The 20,465-nt window shown below is 36.7% G+C and overlaps 1 protein-coding gene across 3 annotated transcripts in view; it reads right to left on the bottom strand.

Moving 5' to 3' along the window:
* Positions 1-1,377: 1,377 nt before the first annotated feature.
* azin1 (antizyme inhibitor 1) overlaps positions 1,378-20,465 on the bottom strand; it is a 33,270-nt gene continuing 14,182 nt past the window's right edge. The window contains 10 exon segments of one of the 3 annotated variants that reach the window (NM_001291467.2): positions 1,378-3,875; positions 4,846-5,060; positions 5,213-5,328; positions 6,242-6,407; positions 7,979-8,053; positions 8,654-8,735; positions 10,052-10,186; positions 12,258-12,430; positions 14,184-14,357; positions 14,577-14,780. In NM_001291467.2, the coding sequence (NP_001278396.2) occupies positions 3,764-3,875; positions 4,846-5,060; positions 5,213-5,328; positions 6,242-6,407; positions 7,979-8,053; positions 8,654-8,735; positions 10,052-10,186; positions 12,258-12,430; positions 14,184-14,357; positions 14,577-14,678 (1,350 nt within the window). In that variant the 5' untranslated portion in view covers positions 14,679-14,780 and the 3' untranslated portion in view covers positions 1,378-3,763. 3 annotated transcript variants of the gene reach the window in all.

Here is a 20,465-nt window from a genome sequence, read left to right as displayed (position 1 = left end):
ATAGGATCACCATGGTTGGGGCCGCGGTGGCGCAATGGGTTAAACCCTTGTGCTGGCTGAACTGCTAACCTGAAGGTTGGCAGTTCAAATACACGAGAAAGTGTGAGCTCCTGTCTGTCAGCCCTAGCTTCCCATGCAGGCACATGAGACAAGCCTCCCAGCAGGATGGTAATACATCTGGGCACCCCCTGAGCAATGTCATTATAGACAGCTGATTTTCTCACACCAGAACCAACTTGCAGCATGTTCTCAATTTACTTCTGACACAATAATAAAAATCACCATGGTTTCGCCTATCCACACCTGACAAAGTGTCTTCTCTAGAAACTTTTTAGATCCTCCAGGGGGACTATGGTTATTTCCAGCAAATGTTATTCATTTCAATAGGGTTCCTACTATCGATGGTTGCATGTTTCCATAGTAAGTTCAGGAATGTTGCCCACACGAATATGATTTTACTGTATTGAAGTTAATTAACTTGCTTTACTGCACCTCAGTGTATCAGGTTTGTGTACATACCCTTCATTCCCATTTCCACATACTCACTTGCAGAGTTCTTGGTGCACTGGAAGCTTCCTATTTGCTCATATCAACTTGATGTGTTTGCATGTGAATGCATGCTGTTGCAAATAGCAGATCTATTCAACTGCATAATAATCCCTCCAACCTTATAACTATTGTGTTAAGTTCTTTTTTAATGCATATATTTAACAACTTATAAGTTGATCAGTCACCCTCCAATAATAAGTATGAACTAAACTTCCGAATTATACAGTGTGCTTTTTCTGCTACTATCAAGCTTTGAGTTTGTCTTGGAAACAAACTCAAATGTAATTTAGTGCTATATATGTAGCTAAGGCCTCTTTCATTAACAGAATGGAGAAGCTACCAGACACGGGGAACAAATATTTGGCAGTAATCAACACCTAAGCAATGTCAGGGCATTTTATTTCCAGCTCCACCCCAGGAACCAGTAGGCATAGTTCCCCTTCACACACTCGGGGAATGAACTCTGGACAGCACTCAAAACAGGAAGACAAAGAACAGTGGGAGATATCTGAGGTTCTGAAAAATTCAAGAAAGCAAAAAAGCCCAATAAAACTCTTTGAACACTACTCCATGTAAACAGAGCATGCTTAGTAGTTACAATATGTTGACTACCATTTTAAAAAGAAAACTCAAGCTGGAAAATATCCTGCTTGAACTCTATAGTGGCTTGAGGGAAACCGGCTAGCACCCAGAACAGTGGGATTCTTGCAACGTTTTGTAGTAGTTCCAACTTTGAATCTAATTATATTAGATGGGTAGGAGGCAATAGGTATTTGCTAGAATCTGCTACCTTTCCACATCAGCATTTAAAACATCACAATTTAAGAGAGGAAATGGATGCACAAAAAAATGTGGCCATGCTATTTTCTTGATGTTCCCTTTGAACTGTAAAGATGCCTGAAGTTAAGCACTTTTCCAAGGTGGAAGGATCCTTCCCATTTTGCTGTAGGGATATTATGGCATTAGGTGAAAGTGACTACTACCACGTGAAAGCTGCTTCTGAACTGAACCTTTAAATTTACAGAATTCCCTCATTAGTGAATTCTCTCACTCCACCAATGAAATAAGCCCCACAAAATACTTGCAGCAGTTCTCTTTCCTTGTGTGCATCTGATACTTTTACACAGCATTTTCCCCATTACGTATGAGCAAAAAGATTCTGTGATTTGTAAAGCTCTAATATAAAAAGTCCCCGACAGCATCCAGTTGTATATACACAAGACAAAAGTTCCACTAGTTAAAGTTGCTATATAGAAATCATTCAGTTTTATATTTGAATTATTCCAAAACTGATATTACAATATTGTAAACAGAAGATAGGTTTTTATCATATAAATTCAAATACATACCAAGTTCAAACCAGTTTTTATGGCAAATGGTCAAATACAATACATACATTTTCAAGGTGACTGTACCATTTACAACAGAGTTGGTAAAACTCACAACAGTTCTAAAAACTTTATAGCAGACTCCTGGGCTTGATATGATAGTTATACATTTTCTTCCTTATAGAACCCTGGTAGATATTGGATTACGATGCTATAAATTCATTCTTTTTTCTGAATTGTAAAATGCAAATGGTTTATGATGTTGCGTTTGTGCTTTAGCGCTCACAGCTGTGTTTTATACTCAGGGTTACTGGATTGGGAAACAGACACCATTTACCCAAGTGAATAGCATTTCAAATATAGTACCTGTTATTTTATTATGTTCAGACCAATCTGAATACTCCATAAGCCAGGCATGGGCAAACTTCAGCCCTCCAGGTGTTTTGGACTTCAACTCCTACAATTTCTAACAGCCGGTAAACTGGCTGGGATTTCTAGGAGTTGAAGTCAAAACACCTGGAGAGCTGAAGTTTGCCTATGCCTGCCCTAAGCCCTTCAAGCAACAATGCATTTTTTTCTCCACCAAACTGACAAAAGGTAATTTCTTGCTGCTAAACACTAATATAAAATGCATTTTCGCTTGGTGACATATTTCCAACATGAACTTAGTAAGGAATACCAATCTCCATTTCAATTTAATTCTGGCTTGGTGCATTTAAAAATATGTCCAAGGCTACTAGATTAGCAAAATAAATTAAAATGAATAATTAGAGAAGTGAAAGAGTCTAGGTAACAAAGAGTAAAAATGTCAGTATTCTACTTGCTAAATCTAGCTGAGGCAGTTTGAATATAGTTCAGGTGAATTTTCCCATTGTATGTGTCTAAAAAGCCAGGCTCCGGATACAGCCACTCAGTTAAAGGCTGAATGCCATCACAAGTACCTTTCTGGGAAGTTAAGAGACTTTCAGTATAAGGCTGTCTATTTTTATGCAGAAACCAAGCCCTTCTCAATTCAACTAGCCTTACTGTTAAGCACACAAAAAATCAGCCTTGCTTTCTACAGCCAAAAGAACAGAATGGTAGTTTAGCTTCCTGCTTAACTACTATGTAGTTACTTCATATGGACTGGTTCATGAATTGAACGTTTGAATATTAGAATAATTAAATCAAATGCTTAAAGAAATCCACACAATGCACTTCAATTTGGAATACAGTGCTCATGATCTAATGTTTTTTTAAAAAAATCTGTGAATAAGTTATGTTACACCTTTCTGCACTTAAACTCTCACTGCTGCTTAGACACCTTCCCTATTTTAGCAGGAATTGGGGGCAGGGCAGCAAATTCTACACCATTTTTTATTGCAATCATACAAGTGTAGGTACGCCAAGGGTGAAATACAACAAATATTATGATGCAATTTTACATTTATTAAACTACAGTTCAAAGCACAAATTTACACATTCTAAATACACTAAACATAGCTATGAAGTCACACTTGTTTCCCACTGATATTTCATATATCTGAGGGAAAGACAACTTTACAAGACTTTCTAACAGAAATCCTTAGTATAAAAACTGTACTTGTATGTAAACTGTTAACAGAGAACCCAAGTGATGGGTTTCCATCTCAACTAAGTCATCCATTTTGTTGCATATTTAATTTAAACACTGAGGGATTGAAATATTTGACATGTTTAAATTTGTGTATTTAACCCTTACTCCCCCAGGGAATTGTAGTTGTAAGCTGGTTTTGCCTGGTCCCAATTGATTTCAAGTTTTGATAATTCATTCAAGATTGTTCCATTTTTCTTCCAAACTGGAATGTTGTGACCAGACAAGACTACAGACGTGCAACTGCAAGGCTAAATGAATCACTAATGCCTGTTTAAGCTGCAAGGGAAAATCCGTCTTCAGGGCTCAGCTGAATGCACGAAGGCACAAAGAAGAAATTCTTCATCAGTGTCTCACAGGTGAATCCAGCATCTTGCATCTCACACCTAAAAAGCACACAGATGTTCAGGTCAAGCATAAGAAGAAATCTGAAGAAATCTCATGAATCCAAGGCATTTGGGCTTGTCAAACAATTGCAGTCATTTATACCCTTTGATTCTACTTTGTATGCTTTCCTGATTTCTTCAACGCAATGTTTCAAATTAGGAAAAATTACCCAACCTGATTTTTCTGCTCTAGTTCTTGTGCTATCAAAATCAAGATTTCTGCATTCCAAGAATTTGGGGGAAATGAGACAGTGATCATTCAACTTGACTGGCTTCTAGTGGTCTATGAAACTTACACATATTTGTTTTTAAAACTTAGTATGATACCCCATCACTCTGCAAAGAGTGATATAAAATAAACTCACTGATTCCATTTCTTTTACTCTTACCCTGTTAAAATTATTGTAAAATCACTATGTTGCCATCACTAAGCAAATAGCAAATAACTATGTTACTGCTTTCCAGAGGTAGCCATGGACATCATTTTTTAAAAAGACATTGCTGCAAAAACTACTTAAATGCGTTGAGATGCCAACCAGTCTTCAAAAAGTGAAGACTTGAACATATAGTATATATATAGCACAGGTTTTAACTTATTTATCAGTGAAACCACAGTTAAGCTGAAAAGTCACATGTTCAAGGCTGAACTAGTGGGATTCAGACTAAATGTCAACATTCGCTTACAAGTTTGCCCATATTAAAATCTAGTGCTTAAGCTACTGAACCAACTCCATATATGAGTATATATACACTCATACATATATACACACGTTATTTATTAAAAAGCACCAGAATACCTTAAATCTACATACAAACAGCCCATAACAATATTTTAAGTTTAAATTTTCTAAATGTAATGTTCAGATGTCTGTATCTTTATTTAGAAGTAAATTACAGTCTCATCTAAAGAACTGCATATCTCATTGAAGATCTAGACTGATTGAGGAAATGCAATAAAATATGAACTTACCAGTTACTGATTGACATTATGTAGTAAACAGGTGGCCTTTGGAAGTCGTTAAAAGCAGATTGTTCACCCAAAGTGCCGGAACCCATATTGTCAAAGAGCAGCCAGTCTCCAACATTCAGCTCAGGGAGAAGACAGTTTTCCACAATTTGATCAAGCTCATCACAGGATGGACCCCAAAGGCTGCTTGCAAATAGAGGCTCATCTTCCTTGTATTTCTACATAAATATAGTTGTGACACTTAAATAAAGGCCTAATTATGCATCAGAAAAACAATTACTTCAAGTGACAACAAAAGCCTCAACACTATCAACAAGTAATACAAGTAATTTTTCAGGAGATATCCTAAAGTACATAAAGGTAGTCTCACCTTGTGAACCTCTGGAATAGTAGTCAAATTGTCAGACAATTTGCTTGCAAAAGAACCATAAACACCATCATTTATATAGTACATGAAGACTTGGTCATCCCCCTGGGTTTGTTCTGCTGTTTAAAAAGAAATGTATTTTAATAACAGCCTCACAGTAAACTTCAATGTACAGCAAGTTTTCCAGGAATGCATGGACAAGACAAAAAAATTGTAAAGGACTGTACAACTTGTAACAAATATATAAGGAATCGTTTAAGCTTGATCACTTGGCAACACTTCAAATAAAATGCAAAATATGCCATCAGCATGTCAACAATGCTATTCAAAGCAAACCTACACAGATAACAATTTTAAAGTATAATTCTACATCAGGAGAGGGAACATGCAGCCCTCCAAATGTCAGATTGCAACTCCTAGCAAAAGCAACGGCACAGGATGACAGGGACCTTAGTGTCCAATAATATCAGGACAACCATGCAGTGCTCATACTTTCCTACGGACAAGAAATTTTAATCTGAAGCAGCACATTTCTATGGGAATAAAAGTATGACCTAGTTTCCAAACATTAAAGAATTTTTCTACTCTTACTAGTTCATTAAAAGGCTTTTTGAACAAAAGCCAACTCAAATACAGGAGCAGAGACTCTCTGAAAGGGGACAGATGACAAAGGCGCCTGGTTGTAGCTGTCCATCAACTAGCTCCCAGTTTTCTAAGAAAAGCAAACTCTTGCTTCCCAAAATGCCACTGCACATTTATTCAAACTTATCTTATTCTGAGGAGAGTGAAGTAAAATTTCAAAACTTGTTCCTTGTAGGTTGTGTTTACTATTCTTAAAAATGTATTTTTAATGTAAACTACTTTGCGAGGTTCATCTGAAAAATGCTCTATGAATGCTAAACCTAACAGTTTCGAAGCAACCTAAAACAGAAAGCACACTATTTGAGCAGGGACCTAATTTTGGGCAAAGTTCCAAGGCAATGGTTGCATCTGAAACCTCTGCTGACATAACAGGCAGATTATTTTGCTTACTTTTGAAGAGAAGGGGCTCAGTAGACTGAACAGCTTTCTTTGCAATTATATTAACTGCAAGAGTAAATGCAGATGAAACATAATAGCATCCAGCTTCCGCAATCACGTTTACACCAGATTCTTCAGGAAAGTATATATCAAGCAATGGGCTAACAACGTGATTAATCTAGAAGATAAAAAAGAGATTTTGAAAAAAAATGTTTCTGTAAAGTTTAGTACCTATCATTTACAAGCTCTCTACAAACTGCATGTCTGTTCTTAGATTATTTTTGGCAGGCCAAAAGCTGAGATAACAAAGGACACCACTATCTTTATGGAGGATAAAACCATAAGTGGTTAATAGTTACAGAGGCTATATATTGCCTCAAATGCTGTATTCTATTAAATATCCTTTTCAAATCAAGAATGCTTATTTTCTCATGGAAGTGGCTCATCTGACAGAACAATGAAACCACTGAGAAAGTTATAAAACTGTAAGAGGAGCAAAGTAGTGCTAGATATAGATGAAAGCAGCATTTGCTCTTTTGGAACTATTCTTCAAATCCTGACCTGCTTCATAGTTCAAAAAACTGCAAGAACCCTCTCAAGTCTAGTTCTCAATATTAAACGTTAAACATTTTAAAATAGATATGCAGCCAATGGCTTTTTGGTAGGCTGTTAGGAATTATGGGAAATGAAGTCCAAAACACCTGGAGGGCTGAAGTTTGCCTATGCCTGCTTTAAAGGTCTGAAAATTAAAATGGAGAGAAATGAAAATGATTATTTTTCCTATTATGCTGAGATGATGACTGCAAATATAAAAACTCCCAATACTGACTTCTGTGTGGTCAGAGAATATACACATGTATTCCTTCCCTTTCTCATAACTCAATCTTCATACAGGTATGAATAAAAAGATTAATGATTAACCTTCCCTCTCTTTATTGCTCCATCAATATAAAACTGCAATCTTTAACCTCCCCACTTTATAGCTCTGACACATGAATTGATACCTGACTGATTCCAATGTGCCTTTAGTTGTGTTTAGGGGTACAGTAGAAAAAGAGTACAGTAGAAAAGGAGTTGGAACTACAATCCACGAGCCGCTAGTTATTATAGGAAAATTGAAAAGATATAAAATAGTAACAAAGAAAAAATGACAGATTTTTAATACAATCTGTTTGCCAACAGCCCTTTCAGTAACTACAAAAAAAGTCAGATAAAAAGTTTTGAGTATCATAGCAAGTGTTAGAATTGTCCTTGATTCAAAGGTCCCATATTAACATCTAGTGTACTGGATTCCAATATACTCCAGCACTCACTGAAAACGTGAGGTTGGTTCTAGACTTAGTTATGCTTAGAATAGGACAAATAAGAACACAGGGATTTACATCAGTCATTATTGAATGGACTACATTAATTTCAGTAGATCTTTCTATTCTGGGCTTGATGTGGTCTGAGTCCAGCATCATGTACCCATTTCTAAATGTATAATGGCCTCCGTTTTATGCTGGCCCTGGACTCTTAACCAGTATATTCAACACAGAGCTTCTGACTTGTACTTTTCTTCTTAGCACGGAAATACAATATAGTGAATTCAGACGCATCTGAGCTGAATACATTCATTCTCAATTTTTTCAGTACTTGTCCCCACAGTACAATTTGTTTACTATAAAAAGTAATTTACATCCATTGTAAATGCAAGTCTCAACTAAAAGTGACAGGTAAGGGGGGAGAGGAAATCAAAATATTTCATACCTTTTCCAGATCAAATTCATAATCTGTAAAACCACTACCAATATTCAACATGTTCATTGTAAAGCCAAATTCTTCCTGTAATAAAATGCAGAAAATTTGCTGTTTATAATGAAAACTTCAAAAATACTAAGCGAGTCCACAAGATAAATATCTTGTATCAAAGTTGTTACAAGTCAGGCAGTTATATACTTTGCATTATATCACATATAAATGAGCATGCACCTTTAATTGTTTGGTGAAATAATGATAAACCAGCATTATAGATTGAATCAAACAAGCTGCACTCACAGAATGTGTCTTTATCCATCCCTGCTACTGCAGCCCTTTGAGACCCCTAAAAGCATGAAAGCTTCTTTCTAGAGGTTAGGAAACAGTCCAGAATTACATGGGAATGTAACTAGGGAGCTACAACAGAAAGTAAAATCTGCATACATTGCCTTTCTTGTTATACTATCCACTGGATTCAAGCCAGTGTACCCTCCCATAGAAGGGCATAAATGTTACTTATTTAGTTTTTATGCATAATGCCTCTTTATGCAAGGATGTTGATTAGATGTCAAATGAACCTTGAATTTAACATTACAAATTAAAAGGACTTGTTATATGTAGAATTTAACCTCTTGGGATTATCTGTATTTATTTAACATGTATATATAGATGAAACACTTCACTTACAGCCATATCAAATACACAGCGAGCATCAGAAATAGCATGTTTGTACACTTGAGGTTCCTTGCAAGAGTTTGAAACATTAAATCTAAAAAAAAGAGACAAATTTAAATTATTACCAAGGTCATTATTCTAGTTAATTAAGAAATTTGGAAGTAATTCCAAGAGACTCCCTTTTAAAAATGTACGACATACTGTACCACTGTTTCCAAACATAAACACTGTAGTTTACATGATGCATGTAAGTTTATGGCAATGCTACAAAAAGATGTTTCTTTTTATATCCTGAATTCTGTATATATTTGACCAAAATTACAATGCTAACTACAAACCTTAATAAAGAAGAAAAGGGGCTTGGTGACTAGCTGAAAATCAAACCAGACAGTGTCTGTTGAGGCAATGTTATGAACCTGACATTCTATCCAAGAGACAGTGATAAGAAAGATCCCACAATCAAATGTGGCTCCTGCTCAATTTATTCAAGCTTTTCTACCCACTGTCAAAGAATCAGAGGCACAATAGGCTGGGCTTCTTCACAATGACTCCCTAAGGATGCAGTAATACCTGAATAGGCCTCACATTTTAGCAATACTGTATTCAATTGTCACAGTGGCCATGAGTATTTTTTTCCCTTAAGAGCAGTTTTAACACATCACCTGAAAGAAACAGTAATTCTATTTTCCATTCTATTAGCCTAAACCAAATTGATGGATTCAGACAGATGGCTAGTGCCCAGCAAGCTAAGTAAGATGACTATGATCCCAAATGAACCTATTTAGAAATAACTCCCCATTGAAATACTGGGTTTCCTTGCAATATGTATGTCTAGGATTAACCAGTGGCTTGTACACAAGGTAAGGAAGGAGCTGGCCAAAAGACAGCAAAAAATAAAGATGCAATGCAAGCAATGAAGGATAATTCATCTTAAATGTTCTTTTTGCAGTATTCAGTGCTCATATCCGCCCCTCCCCCAAAGATATGCTAGTGTATGTTTGAAGTATGGAACATATTTCTTTGAATTTAATTGTATTTCAGAATCAGAACTTGGTGAAATTTAGATACTGTGGGGAATGTTATTGTAGGAAGAGGGTTCAATATAAAAGGGGCTTGCAAAAAATCTCAGGGGAAGCATCAAGCATTATCTTACCACAAATATCTAAGACAAATATTTACAAACCATTTAAACAAACATGGAAAACCCAATCTCCTTCTGTCCTGCTACCTATATTGCTTTTCAAGGTACAAGGTAGTATATTAAATACTTTTTATTAATATGCACAATACACAACTGAAAATATGGATATGGACATAATGAATGCATACTTTGCTGCATTTCATATTTCATATTATAATAAAATAGCAAGTATGAGAATGTAAAAGACAATATGAAAGAGAAATGCTCACTTGACGCCAATTATTTGGACATTCAGCTCCTTTGCACATTCCATAAGATGACGACAGTTCTTCAGGGTGGTGCCAAACATCATGTTCATCTCTTCACCTCCATTAATGTCTTCTGTGGCAATATGAAGCAAGAGCCTAAGAGAAGGGGAAGATGATTGGGGCACAGTTGGTTTACACCAGCATCAGCACATGTGAAGCCTGAAGACTGTCAGAAGTATGTTGATTATGTTGCCATTACTCCAGTGCCATCGATGGACGAGTCAAGTGAACCTAATAAAACAATCCTGTATAGAGAGAAAACTAGCAATTAGGGCCTAAAATATGGGAGTCAGTAAGAAAGGAGGGTTGGAAATGCAGCAGCTAAAGATTCTGTTGTAGCAGAAAGTCTGTTGAATGCTGTAATAAAAGTACATTACCTTACATGTTGTCATGGACATCCTAAGTTCCTGTGACTTACACTCAAATTTATAAACATGCTGAATATGGCTGGTTTGGGGAGACTGATGGCTTTTTAAAATTTTGCTGATCTGAAGTAAAAAGCATCCCATATTTTTCCTCCAACTAGGCACTACGTCATGATGTGTCCCTCTTTTCTACTGGCTTCAGTTCTTATTTGTAAGAATTTGATGAAAGGGAGCAGTTCCTCTGAAGGTATCAGTTACACCTTTCCCAGAAGATGGAGGACTGGGGACATGTCAAGTCTTTGGTTCCTAGAAAAATGAGTAATTTCTTTCCTACTTATAGTTACCATTAATTTTAGAAGTTTGAGTAAATGACTACATACATCTCAAAATGCTTAATCACATTATTCAGTGACTAGATGCAGACAGTGCTACCTGTTTGCTCATGCATGCAGCTGACAGAGGTAATTGCTTTTTCACTGTCAATGATGTCTATATAGGATATGAAGATATGCACCATTGTTTACTGTCTATTACTTACATTTCCAGCCGTGCAATTTGCCTCAAAAGGAGGTTAACAGAAGTCATGCAAATGTGCCCTTAAGGGACATACAACTGCAGCACTTTCTATTACCTTTCAAAAGTATGCAAACACGTGATCCTAACCTTTTGAATGACAGCATACAGCCCAAAGTGTGAGAGAAGACAAGAAACATGTGAAGAATGGCAACCGCTGCCCTTTTACAAATATGCCTAATTACAACAATTCTTTTACACAGAGATTGGAAATGGAAATTGAGGTGCCCAACTGAAGCACCTCTTCAATAAAACTCTTTCAAGCAAGGAAGTCTGACCACACTACGCACTGAAGAATTTATTTATTTATATTGTCTTTCTCCCAACACAACACTCAATAGACAGCATGTGTAATGGTCTGAACAATGGCCCATGACTCTGGAGAGCATGTGTGAATCCTCACTTGGACACTGGGTGACCTTGGGCAAATCATACTCTCCCAGCCTCAAAGGAAGGCAAAGGCAAACTCCCAGAAAGAACGCCTGCCAAGAAAACCCCATGATATATTTGTCTTAGGATTCAAATCAGAAATTACTTGAAGGCACGCAATAATAAAAAGAAAAAATGTTGAAGTTCAGGCTTGGTATTCTGCTTTTTCAAAGGGACACATAGTTACTACTGAAATAGCTGAAATGTTTCAGACAATTCAGTCATACCTTTGTTGCTCCTTTCAAGCTGATGCTACCCAAATTCGCTTGGAGACAACATGGGGTACCGAGTTAGTGCAACACTGCATTCACATACACACCATACAACAGAAGGTTCCAGATCTTTCCTCCCCTCCTACCAAAGACATTCTGGACCATTTTGAAGGATTTTGAAGCAATTATCACAAATGGTTGTCTGAACAAACATACGGTGTATCTGTCATGATGTCAGAGTACCAAGTTCAGAATAGATTCTGCTTTATACATTTTCACATCAGTATTATGTTCCCATATAACTTTGGGCAGAAGGCACAGAGTCAAGGAAGTTTTCAAATATTCCTAATACACAATTCCAGTGGAAGTTAGAAGAATTCTCAAAAGAAACAAATTAGAACTACAGTGACACACATACCTAACTAGTATTAGAGCCTAAAATCATGCATTCTCACATTTTAAAATTTAAAGAGAAGCATATGGAAAAATAACCCTATTGGATACTACTCTGTAAATGATATTTCAGAAACTTAACCTTCCAACTTAAATACTTGCAACAGTAAATAAAATAAACACATTTATGCTTACTTTGCATTTGGATGGTTTCTAGCAATTTTCTTTAATTCTAGTTCATTGTCACATGTCAAAACGTTTACTCCGGTTTTCGCTGCATATTTTATCTGTGAAGCTTGCTTACAAGGATTTGAGAATAAAATGTTTTCAGAAGAAATGCCCAAGTCTTGAACTAATGCCATTTCATTCTGAAAGAGAGAAAAAACAGCAAGAGATTGCAAAATGACTGTCATAGATTTAGGAATTAAATAAGGGTGTGCTTTTTAATTACATGTTCATTCAGAAAATTCCATATAGCTTGTATTTTAAAAATATATCCTGGGGTTTATCAAAAAGAATTTAAGTTTACAGCTTGATCTACTGAAACAAAACTGAACATTTCATCTGAGCTTATGTCCAGAAATCAAAATGCAACATTTTTTGGATAAGAGAAGCAGATGTGGACGCATAATTTTCTGATACTCATGTTTACTTTTTCTATCCTGTATACCCTCCCTTCATGTACTTGATGTTTAAACATGCCATGAATGTTGTACATTAATTAGTTATTCTTTGATGATCTTAGACAAAGTAATAGAACTGTTCTGAATTTGTTGAAGTTAAGTCATTTATATACAAGAGCTTCAGAAGTTAAATACAACTACCCTTTATTTATTTCGTATCAAAAGCATTGCATAAATAAGTATAAAACTGATAAAAATAGAGGGAACACAAGCGGCTAAATAATTTTTGACTAAATCAACCGCACTGTCTGTAACTTTAAACAATTCTTCCTCTGTGGATGAGTCAGGGCATTGTGGACAAGAATACATATGCGGAGTTGTTTGTTCTGCTTCACAGTTGTACAAGGTGGATGATTTTTCTAGGTAGTGCCATTTTGCCATGTTATCTTTTGATCTGCCCACTCTACTTCTGAGTCTGTTCAGGGACTTCCAAGATGCCCATTCTTAGTTTGCCTTTGGAGGCAGATCCTCGTGGGGGGCCATACATATGGGATTTCCTGGTTTAGCTGCCCAGAGGGGACACGAAAAGAGCCTCCTCAAAGACTAAGTAAATACAGTTGGGCGTCCTCTGGGCAATGTTTCTTGTAAACAGCTAATCTGTCTAACTGAAAAGCATTGCTTTTAAAACATTTTACAACTACACTGAAAGATATGCAAAAGATGTTCACCACAGGGGCGATAATCATCTCCAATTCAAGTAACAGGTAATAAGTGATATAAAAAAGCTGAAGACCTTGAGAGTTGCTGCCATGCAGTGGACAATACAGGGCTAAATAGATAAGTCTGATCTGGTGTAACATAATTTGCTGGATTTCTAACAAGTGGGTCACTGTACACAGGACTGTAAAACCCTACTTTTATCTGGCATTAAAGAGACAATAAATTGGGATGCAAACTTAGTTCCACAAATTAGAACAAAATCAAACAGATACAGGGAAGTTCCCTTCCTGCTCTTTTCCATACAGAACACCCTGCTCAAGCTGCTAATTACCCCATAACTGCAGCTGGGAAGAGAAGACACTGGCTTCTATTTGCAGCTTGACTTGATTTCTGGTTCATTTAAATTGGAGAAAGCTATTTTAGGGAACATTTGATTTGAATTCCAACAATTGTCTAGGCCAGTGGTTCTCAACCTGTGGGTCCCCAGGTGTTTTGGCCTACAACTACCAGAAATCCCAGCCAGTTTACCAGCTGTTAGGATTTCTGGGAGTTGATAGCCAAAACATCTGGGGACTCACAGGTTGAGAACCACTGGTCTAGGCAATTGACTACGCAAGTACCAAGTACCATTTATGGCACTGCAAATATCCAGTTACCAGTTACCAATGCTCAGTAAGATATTCCAGTAGAATCCCTAAAACTATTTTTTTTGAAAAATCTCAAGATTAAAAACAATTTAAAAGTGCTTAAGAGGAACATTAACATAAACAATACGTACTTTACTCGAACATGCAAACCCAGTTCCTAAAGCTGCCAGTATCTCAAGTACACCAGGGGTGGAGTTGCATTTTACATTGTAAAATGGCTTTATTGGTGCCATCACATTCTGCCAGTGGATGTGGTGTTTAATCAGCTTTCCCAGATCACCAACAAAAAATCCATTTTTTCCATTCTAGAAATGAGAAGAAAAAATATAATCTATACTTCAGAGTACAATAATATGACAACTAACCAAAGTGCTTTTAAGAGTAATTTTCTTATTTTGTTAGTTACTGGCCCCAGCAGTGAATTGCAATATTTCACAATTAGACAATGAAATGTATGAAAACTTAATAGCGGCTGAAATATTAGAAATTGAACCATGAAAATAAGAGCATTAGAAACTACTTACAATTGTATGTTCATAAATGCAGTTGTCAATGACTTCTGCAACATTCACTCCTTCATCCAGTAAGCCAATGGAGTAGTTTGCATCCTCCAGGAATCCTTTCATCTCAGCCGTATTCCGCAAAGCCGACAGTCATAAACCAAGAAACACAAGGGACAGGCCACAAAGCTAAAGCCTTAGAGCTGGGTCCTTAAATTATGCAACAAACTGGTTGACAGGAAAAAAAACAAAATGTCACTTGTAATAATTTATTATTATTTATTTATTTCTGATATTTCTACCCTGCCCTTCTCCCCGAGGGGACTCAATAAACAGCATAGCAGAATATTATTCAGAACATCGCTCTCCCTTCATCCATTTTCCCCCTCCCTCAAAATGAGAGTAAGATTAGTAATCTTACAAGCTAATCATAAAGCCTAACTACAGCTCAGAAAACTGTATGCCATAATATATCTATGATTTACGGATAATCCCTGTACTTAGAAAAGTAGCAGCAAGGCTGGGTTGCTGAGATTCTAGCCGTTCACATTAATGATGTACTAATTTTCTGATTTTTAAAACATAAAATTATAGTTTGGATTGTTACAGTCCCAGAAATACCCTACCTATGCTATTTTGCTTAACATGTGGATCTGTCCAAATGGAAAAGCTTTAATATTGGGCTTTAGCAAGCTTAAAACACTTCAATAAATCCTGAAACAGGTTTTAACAGTTTAAAACTTTAAACATTTGAAGAGCAGTTCATATGTGCACTTAAGTTTTCGATAAAAGCTCAAGGAACTAACTTTTGGCAGCTCTTCCCTTTCTATACTAATAACATAAGCACAACCCTCAAACAAAATGCCTGGGTGTGAAAATGTAAAACTATGAGCAGACATGAGTTAAATCCTCATCTTGGAATTATTACAGCGCTGTTCACTTCCCAAAAGTTGTCTTTTAGAAGTGGGTTGAGACATACTAAGAGTTATATTTGGAATACAATCTGATTTTGCTAAAATATTTGTAATAGTGGCCATAGTGGACGGAGGACTGCAGATCAAGACAAGTTGTTATTTAAATTTTTCAGCAGAAAAAAAAGGCCTGTGGGGGTTTGAGAGATTTGGAAGTGGAAAAGTTGTCTTGAGTGTTTTAGATGCGTGTTTTGGACTAGTTTTATGCAAAAGCTTACCCAATGACAGATAAAAGGTTTAAAAGTGAGGTTCCAAGGCCACATGCAGTCTACATGGACAGCATCCCATGTAAATGAACCCTACACCTCTAAACATCTATTTTTGGTTTCTGCTGAGATTGGTATTTCCTTTCTCCCTCTGCCACCACCACCCTACCATAGAGCCTGTGAAGCCTTCCCCAACCATTCATACCAGGAGAGAAGTGAGGGAAGTTTCCATAAATATTTAGCTTCATCCACACAAACTACTCAGGACTGAGTTCTTCAGAGGATAAACCTCAGCAGCAGTTGATGCAATCATCTTCAATCTTCCTACAGGAACCTAGTTCCAACACTTCTGCAACTTCCTTTGCTCTCTTCCACGCTGTGGATGAGTAGCTTCAATGGCTCTACTGAAGGTCTAGGAATGGTGTGAATCACTCAATGTAGCTCAGTTCTGCATGTGGTACTCCAATGCTACACTGCTCTATGCAGCATTGCAGCCACTCTGCTCCAGGCTCTCACATGTGAGGAGCACGATTCTGCTATGCACCCCTTAAATGTTTTAGGACAAGATGAGTTGTTTTGGAAAACCAGAAATAACAGCAGTGGGTGCTTTCAAGGCAATATGTTTCTTACAGCCTGCACTTTGCCTAGGCCTGATTTTTTTTAAATATGTTTCAAATATATGCCCACACATATTAATAATGTTAAATCTAGGACCTTTTCGGGTCTGATTTTTCCAATTTCACAAATCATAATTTATGAAACAGAAAATGATTGTCATCAACTTCTCCCTACACCTTACCACCACTGTCATGATGATCTTATGCAATCACCCAAGATAATTATTTTATATTAAATATGTAATTAAGAATTACACACAAAATGAAAGGTTAGTATGATCCATTAAATAAGAGAGAAAGGCGGGAAACAACTCTCAGCCACCATTATCACAGAATTTATTTTTCAGCTAAACATGAGACCATTTATTAAACAACTCCAGGTCTGTTTTTTTATGTTCTGACCTCTCTGCTGCATCCCTTCCTGACCCAAAGAACTGTGCAAAAAACAAGAAAAAAGTCCCCAAAGGACAGGAATAGCTTCCTTTCTACAGATCTCAACAAAAGGTGGAGACAGGGATGGTTTTAATGGGAATTTAAACATGTACTCAGACATGCCAACTTTAATTAATACTCTGTTCCAATTAAACTCATTATATTTAATTGACTTTTTCCTCAATAAATCATTTATAGTAGAACTTTAGGGCATCCATTAGTCAGCTAATACACACACACACACACACACACACACGCAATCTGGGCTTGTTGAGTCTCTTCAAGCCTAGGCACACCCAAGATGCAAATATGCTTTCTACTGAACATTTGTATGATACTGCTTCATCAAAGTTTAATTTGCTAGTGATGACTAATTTAAAATATTTGTATATGATACATGGAGAACAAATCTTTCTGCTAAATTAAAGACAGAACACTTAGCACTACACAACAAATATTTAGAGAAATTGTATGTTATGCTCACATGAGCAAACATCTAGGTAGCCTCTGGGACGGCCAGCAATTCATAAGGCAAATGGTTACCAATAGTTACAACTTGTTAAGACAAATTTGAAAATGTACTCAACCCTAAAGGAATATCAACGTATTTGCACAAGAGGTCACCTCTGACAACAGAATACTAAACAACTTGATGTAGCAAATTTTATGCTCAGGCAGTATTGCCCTAGCTTGACAGACTAACCAGGAACAAGCAAAATTTAAATTAGACAAAGGATTGTTCAAGATTTTATTTCAATATGACCTTTGAAAACTTTATTATAAGGAAAGCTTATCAGATTAAAGTTTCAAGAGTGCTGTAGTTCAGATCCAGAATAACTAAACAAGGCATTACCTTTAGTGGTGGTCTATGGACTCATAAGATAGTATATGGAATACAAACTCTACCAAACTTCAAAATAATACAGAGTAGAATAATACAAAACTCTGAAATGAAACATTACAAATATATATGAGAAGGACAATTTAACACAAAGAACACAGACCAAATAAAGCCTATCGACAATTAAACATAGCTTAATCTCATGCATTATAGCAAGGGCAGCTATATAAAAGACAAAAGCTCAGTGGCAAAACACATTCCAACAGCTGGTACTATTTTTTGTATTATTATGAAGTTTGATAGTATCTTTATTGTTCCATACAGTATGATCCCATATCCACAGGAGACACATTTTAGGCTTCTCTATGAAACCGGGGCTACTAGCAGACTATATTTTGACTACACTTGAGCTGTAAACACACCACAGAATTGCACTGGAGAACTTAGAGGTGCATAAACACTTATGTGGGGGGCTATTTTTTAAGCACTGGCAAATGAAACTGTGCATATCAAATCTGTAGCTAAGGGGTTCATACTATGTGTCAGTTACTGATCACATTTAATTGCCTTTAGGTTATCCTGTATTCTATATTATATTTTTCAAAATATTATCATAGTTACGTTTTCGTTTGATGATTTGGATTTTCCCCCTCCCTTGCTGTTTCCTAGTTAATATTTTGCTTAGGTCTGTGGACTCCTGCCATCCCTTAGTCACTGGCTATCAACATCTGTAGCTAACTGGCATAGAACTGGTACTGGTCTCTGGAACACTGGAGGAAATTTGCCATAGATATAGGCCAACCCACATTAAAAAATCAATCACTCTGGGGCCTAAAATCCAATGGTTAATCTTAACAAGAGAAAGCCCACAGATTCAATGGTAATTTACCAACAGTGAGATAGGTTCCATTGGATGAGTGAATTCATTTCAGTTAGGACTCGCAAAATGATTCAGAATAGACCACACATTCCAGCACTGGGATTCCCACAGACACTTCTGAATTTGTGTAATGCCATATAGAGAAATGGCAGCTTTCAGTTCATCAAACCATAGTTTTCTAATAATGATAACAGAGCAAGCTATTATCTTCTTAAACAAAGAAAGATACTAGAACAGCTAAGGTATGAGAGGAAGGTTGGGGAGAGAGACTATGCATATTCCAAAATGTCCCAAATGGCTAAAATATAACTTACCCATTTCATAATAAATTTTCATATATGCTTTTCAAAGTTGCAAATATTTTGCAACTTGGCAAAACTTCAGCATACTTATCTACCATTTTTAATCAAAGTATCACTGACAGAAATTACTAATTTCCTATTCAAACTGCATACTTTTAACTCTGACCATTTCAAATTAGACTTTATTTTCTGTATCCGTAATACATCAAAAGAATTGCTTGGGGCCACTTTAGTTATATTTGTATACAAATGCAACATAGAATTAATTTATCCTAAGTTTTCATAACAGCTTGTACTACCTACAAAGATATGCTCCAACAACTCAGCTTTGTATCATACGTTTTTAATCCAAATTATTCAAAAACAAAAAGGAATGCTCCAATACATCATTACAGTCATCTGGTAAGAGGCCAAGTCTGCTAAACCTGATTTCCTGCTGTGATGGTCCAAACAAAATACAGTAGGAAGTCCGGCTTCTCTCTCACTATAATTTTAGTTTAGTGACACACGGTTTAACTGACACATACCTTTTATAAACACGGAATCCACTAATATGCAATAGTTAAATCAGGGGTCCCCAAACTTTTAAAATAGGGGGCCAGTTCACGATCCTTCAGACCGTTGGAGGGCCGGACTATAGTTGGCCACCAAGCAATAATAATTAATAATAATTAACAACAACAACAACAAAGAGGGTTGGAAGAGACCCTTTGGGCCAGTGAGTCCAATCCCCTTCTGCCTTTGTGCACCAAAAGCACAAGCAAAGCATCCCTGACAGATGGCCTCCCAGCCTCAATGTTAATAATAATAATAATAATAATGATGATGATGATGATGATGATGGTTGGAAGAGACCCCTTGGGCCATTTAGTCCAACCCCCTTCTGCCTTTGTGCACCAAAAGCACAAGCAAAGCACCCCTGACAGATGGCCACCCAGCCTCTCAATGTTAATAATAATAATAATAATAATAATAATAATAATAATAATAAAGAGGGTTGGAAGAGACCCCTTGGGCCATTTAGTCCAACCCCCTTCTGCCTCCGTGCACCAAAAGCACAAGCAAAGCACCCCTGACAGATGGCCATCCAGCCTCAATGTTAATAATAATAATAATAATAATAATAATAATAATAATAAAGAGGGTTGGAAGAGACCCCTTGGGCCATTTAGTCCAACCCCCTTCTGCCTCCGTGCACCAAAAGCACAAGCAAAGCACCCCTGACAGATGGCCATCCAGCCTCAATGTTAATAATAATAATAATAATAATAATAATAATAATAATAATAATAAAGAGGGTTGGAAGAGACCCCTTGGGCCATTTAGTCCAACCCCCTTCTGCCTCCGTGCACCAAAAGCACAAGCAAAGCACCCCTGACAGATGGCCATCCAGCCTCAATGTTAATAATAATAATAATAATAATAATAATAATAATAAAGAGGGTTGGAAGAGACCCCTTGGGCCATTTAGTCCAACCCCCTTCTGCCTCCGTGCACCAAAAGCACAAGCAAAGCACCCCTGACAGATGGCCACCCAGCCTCTCAATGTTAATAATAATAATAATAATAATAATAGTAATAATAATAAAGAGGGTTGGAAGAGACCCCTTGGGCCATTTAGTCCAACCCCCTTCTGCCTTTGTGCACCAAAAGCACAAGCAAAG

The sequence above is a fragment of the Anolis carolinensis genome, chromosome 4, assembly GCF_035594765.1.
Source record: "Anolis carolinensis isolate JA03-04 chromosome 4, rAnoCar3.1.pri, whole genome shotgun sequence".
Lineage (NCBI taxonomy): Eukaryota > Metazoa > Chordata > Lepidosauria > Squamata > Dactyloidae > Anolis > Anolis carolinensis.
Note: the sequence above shows the minus strand (reverse complement) of the source record. Positions and strands in the feature narration are given on the sequence as shown.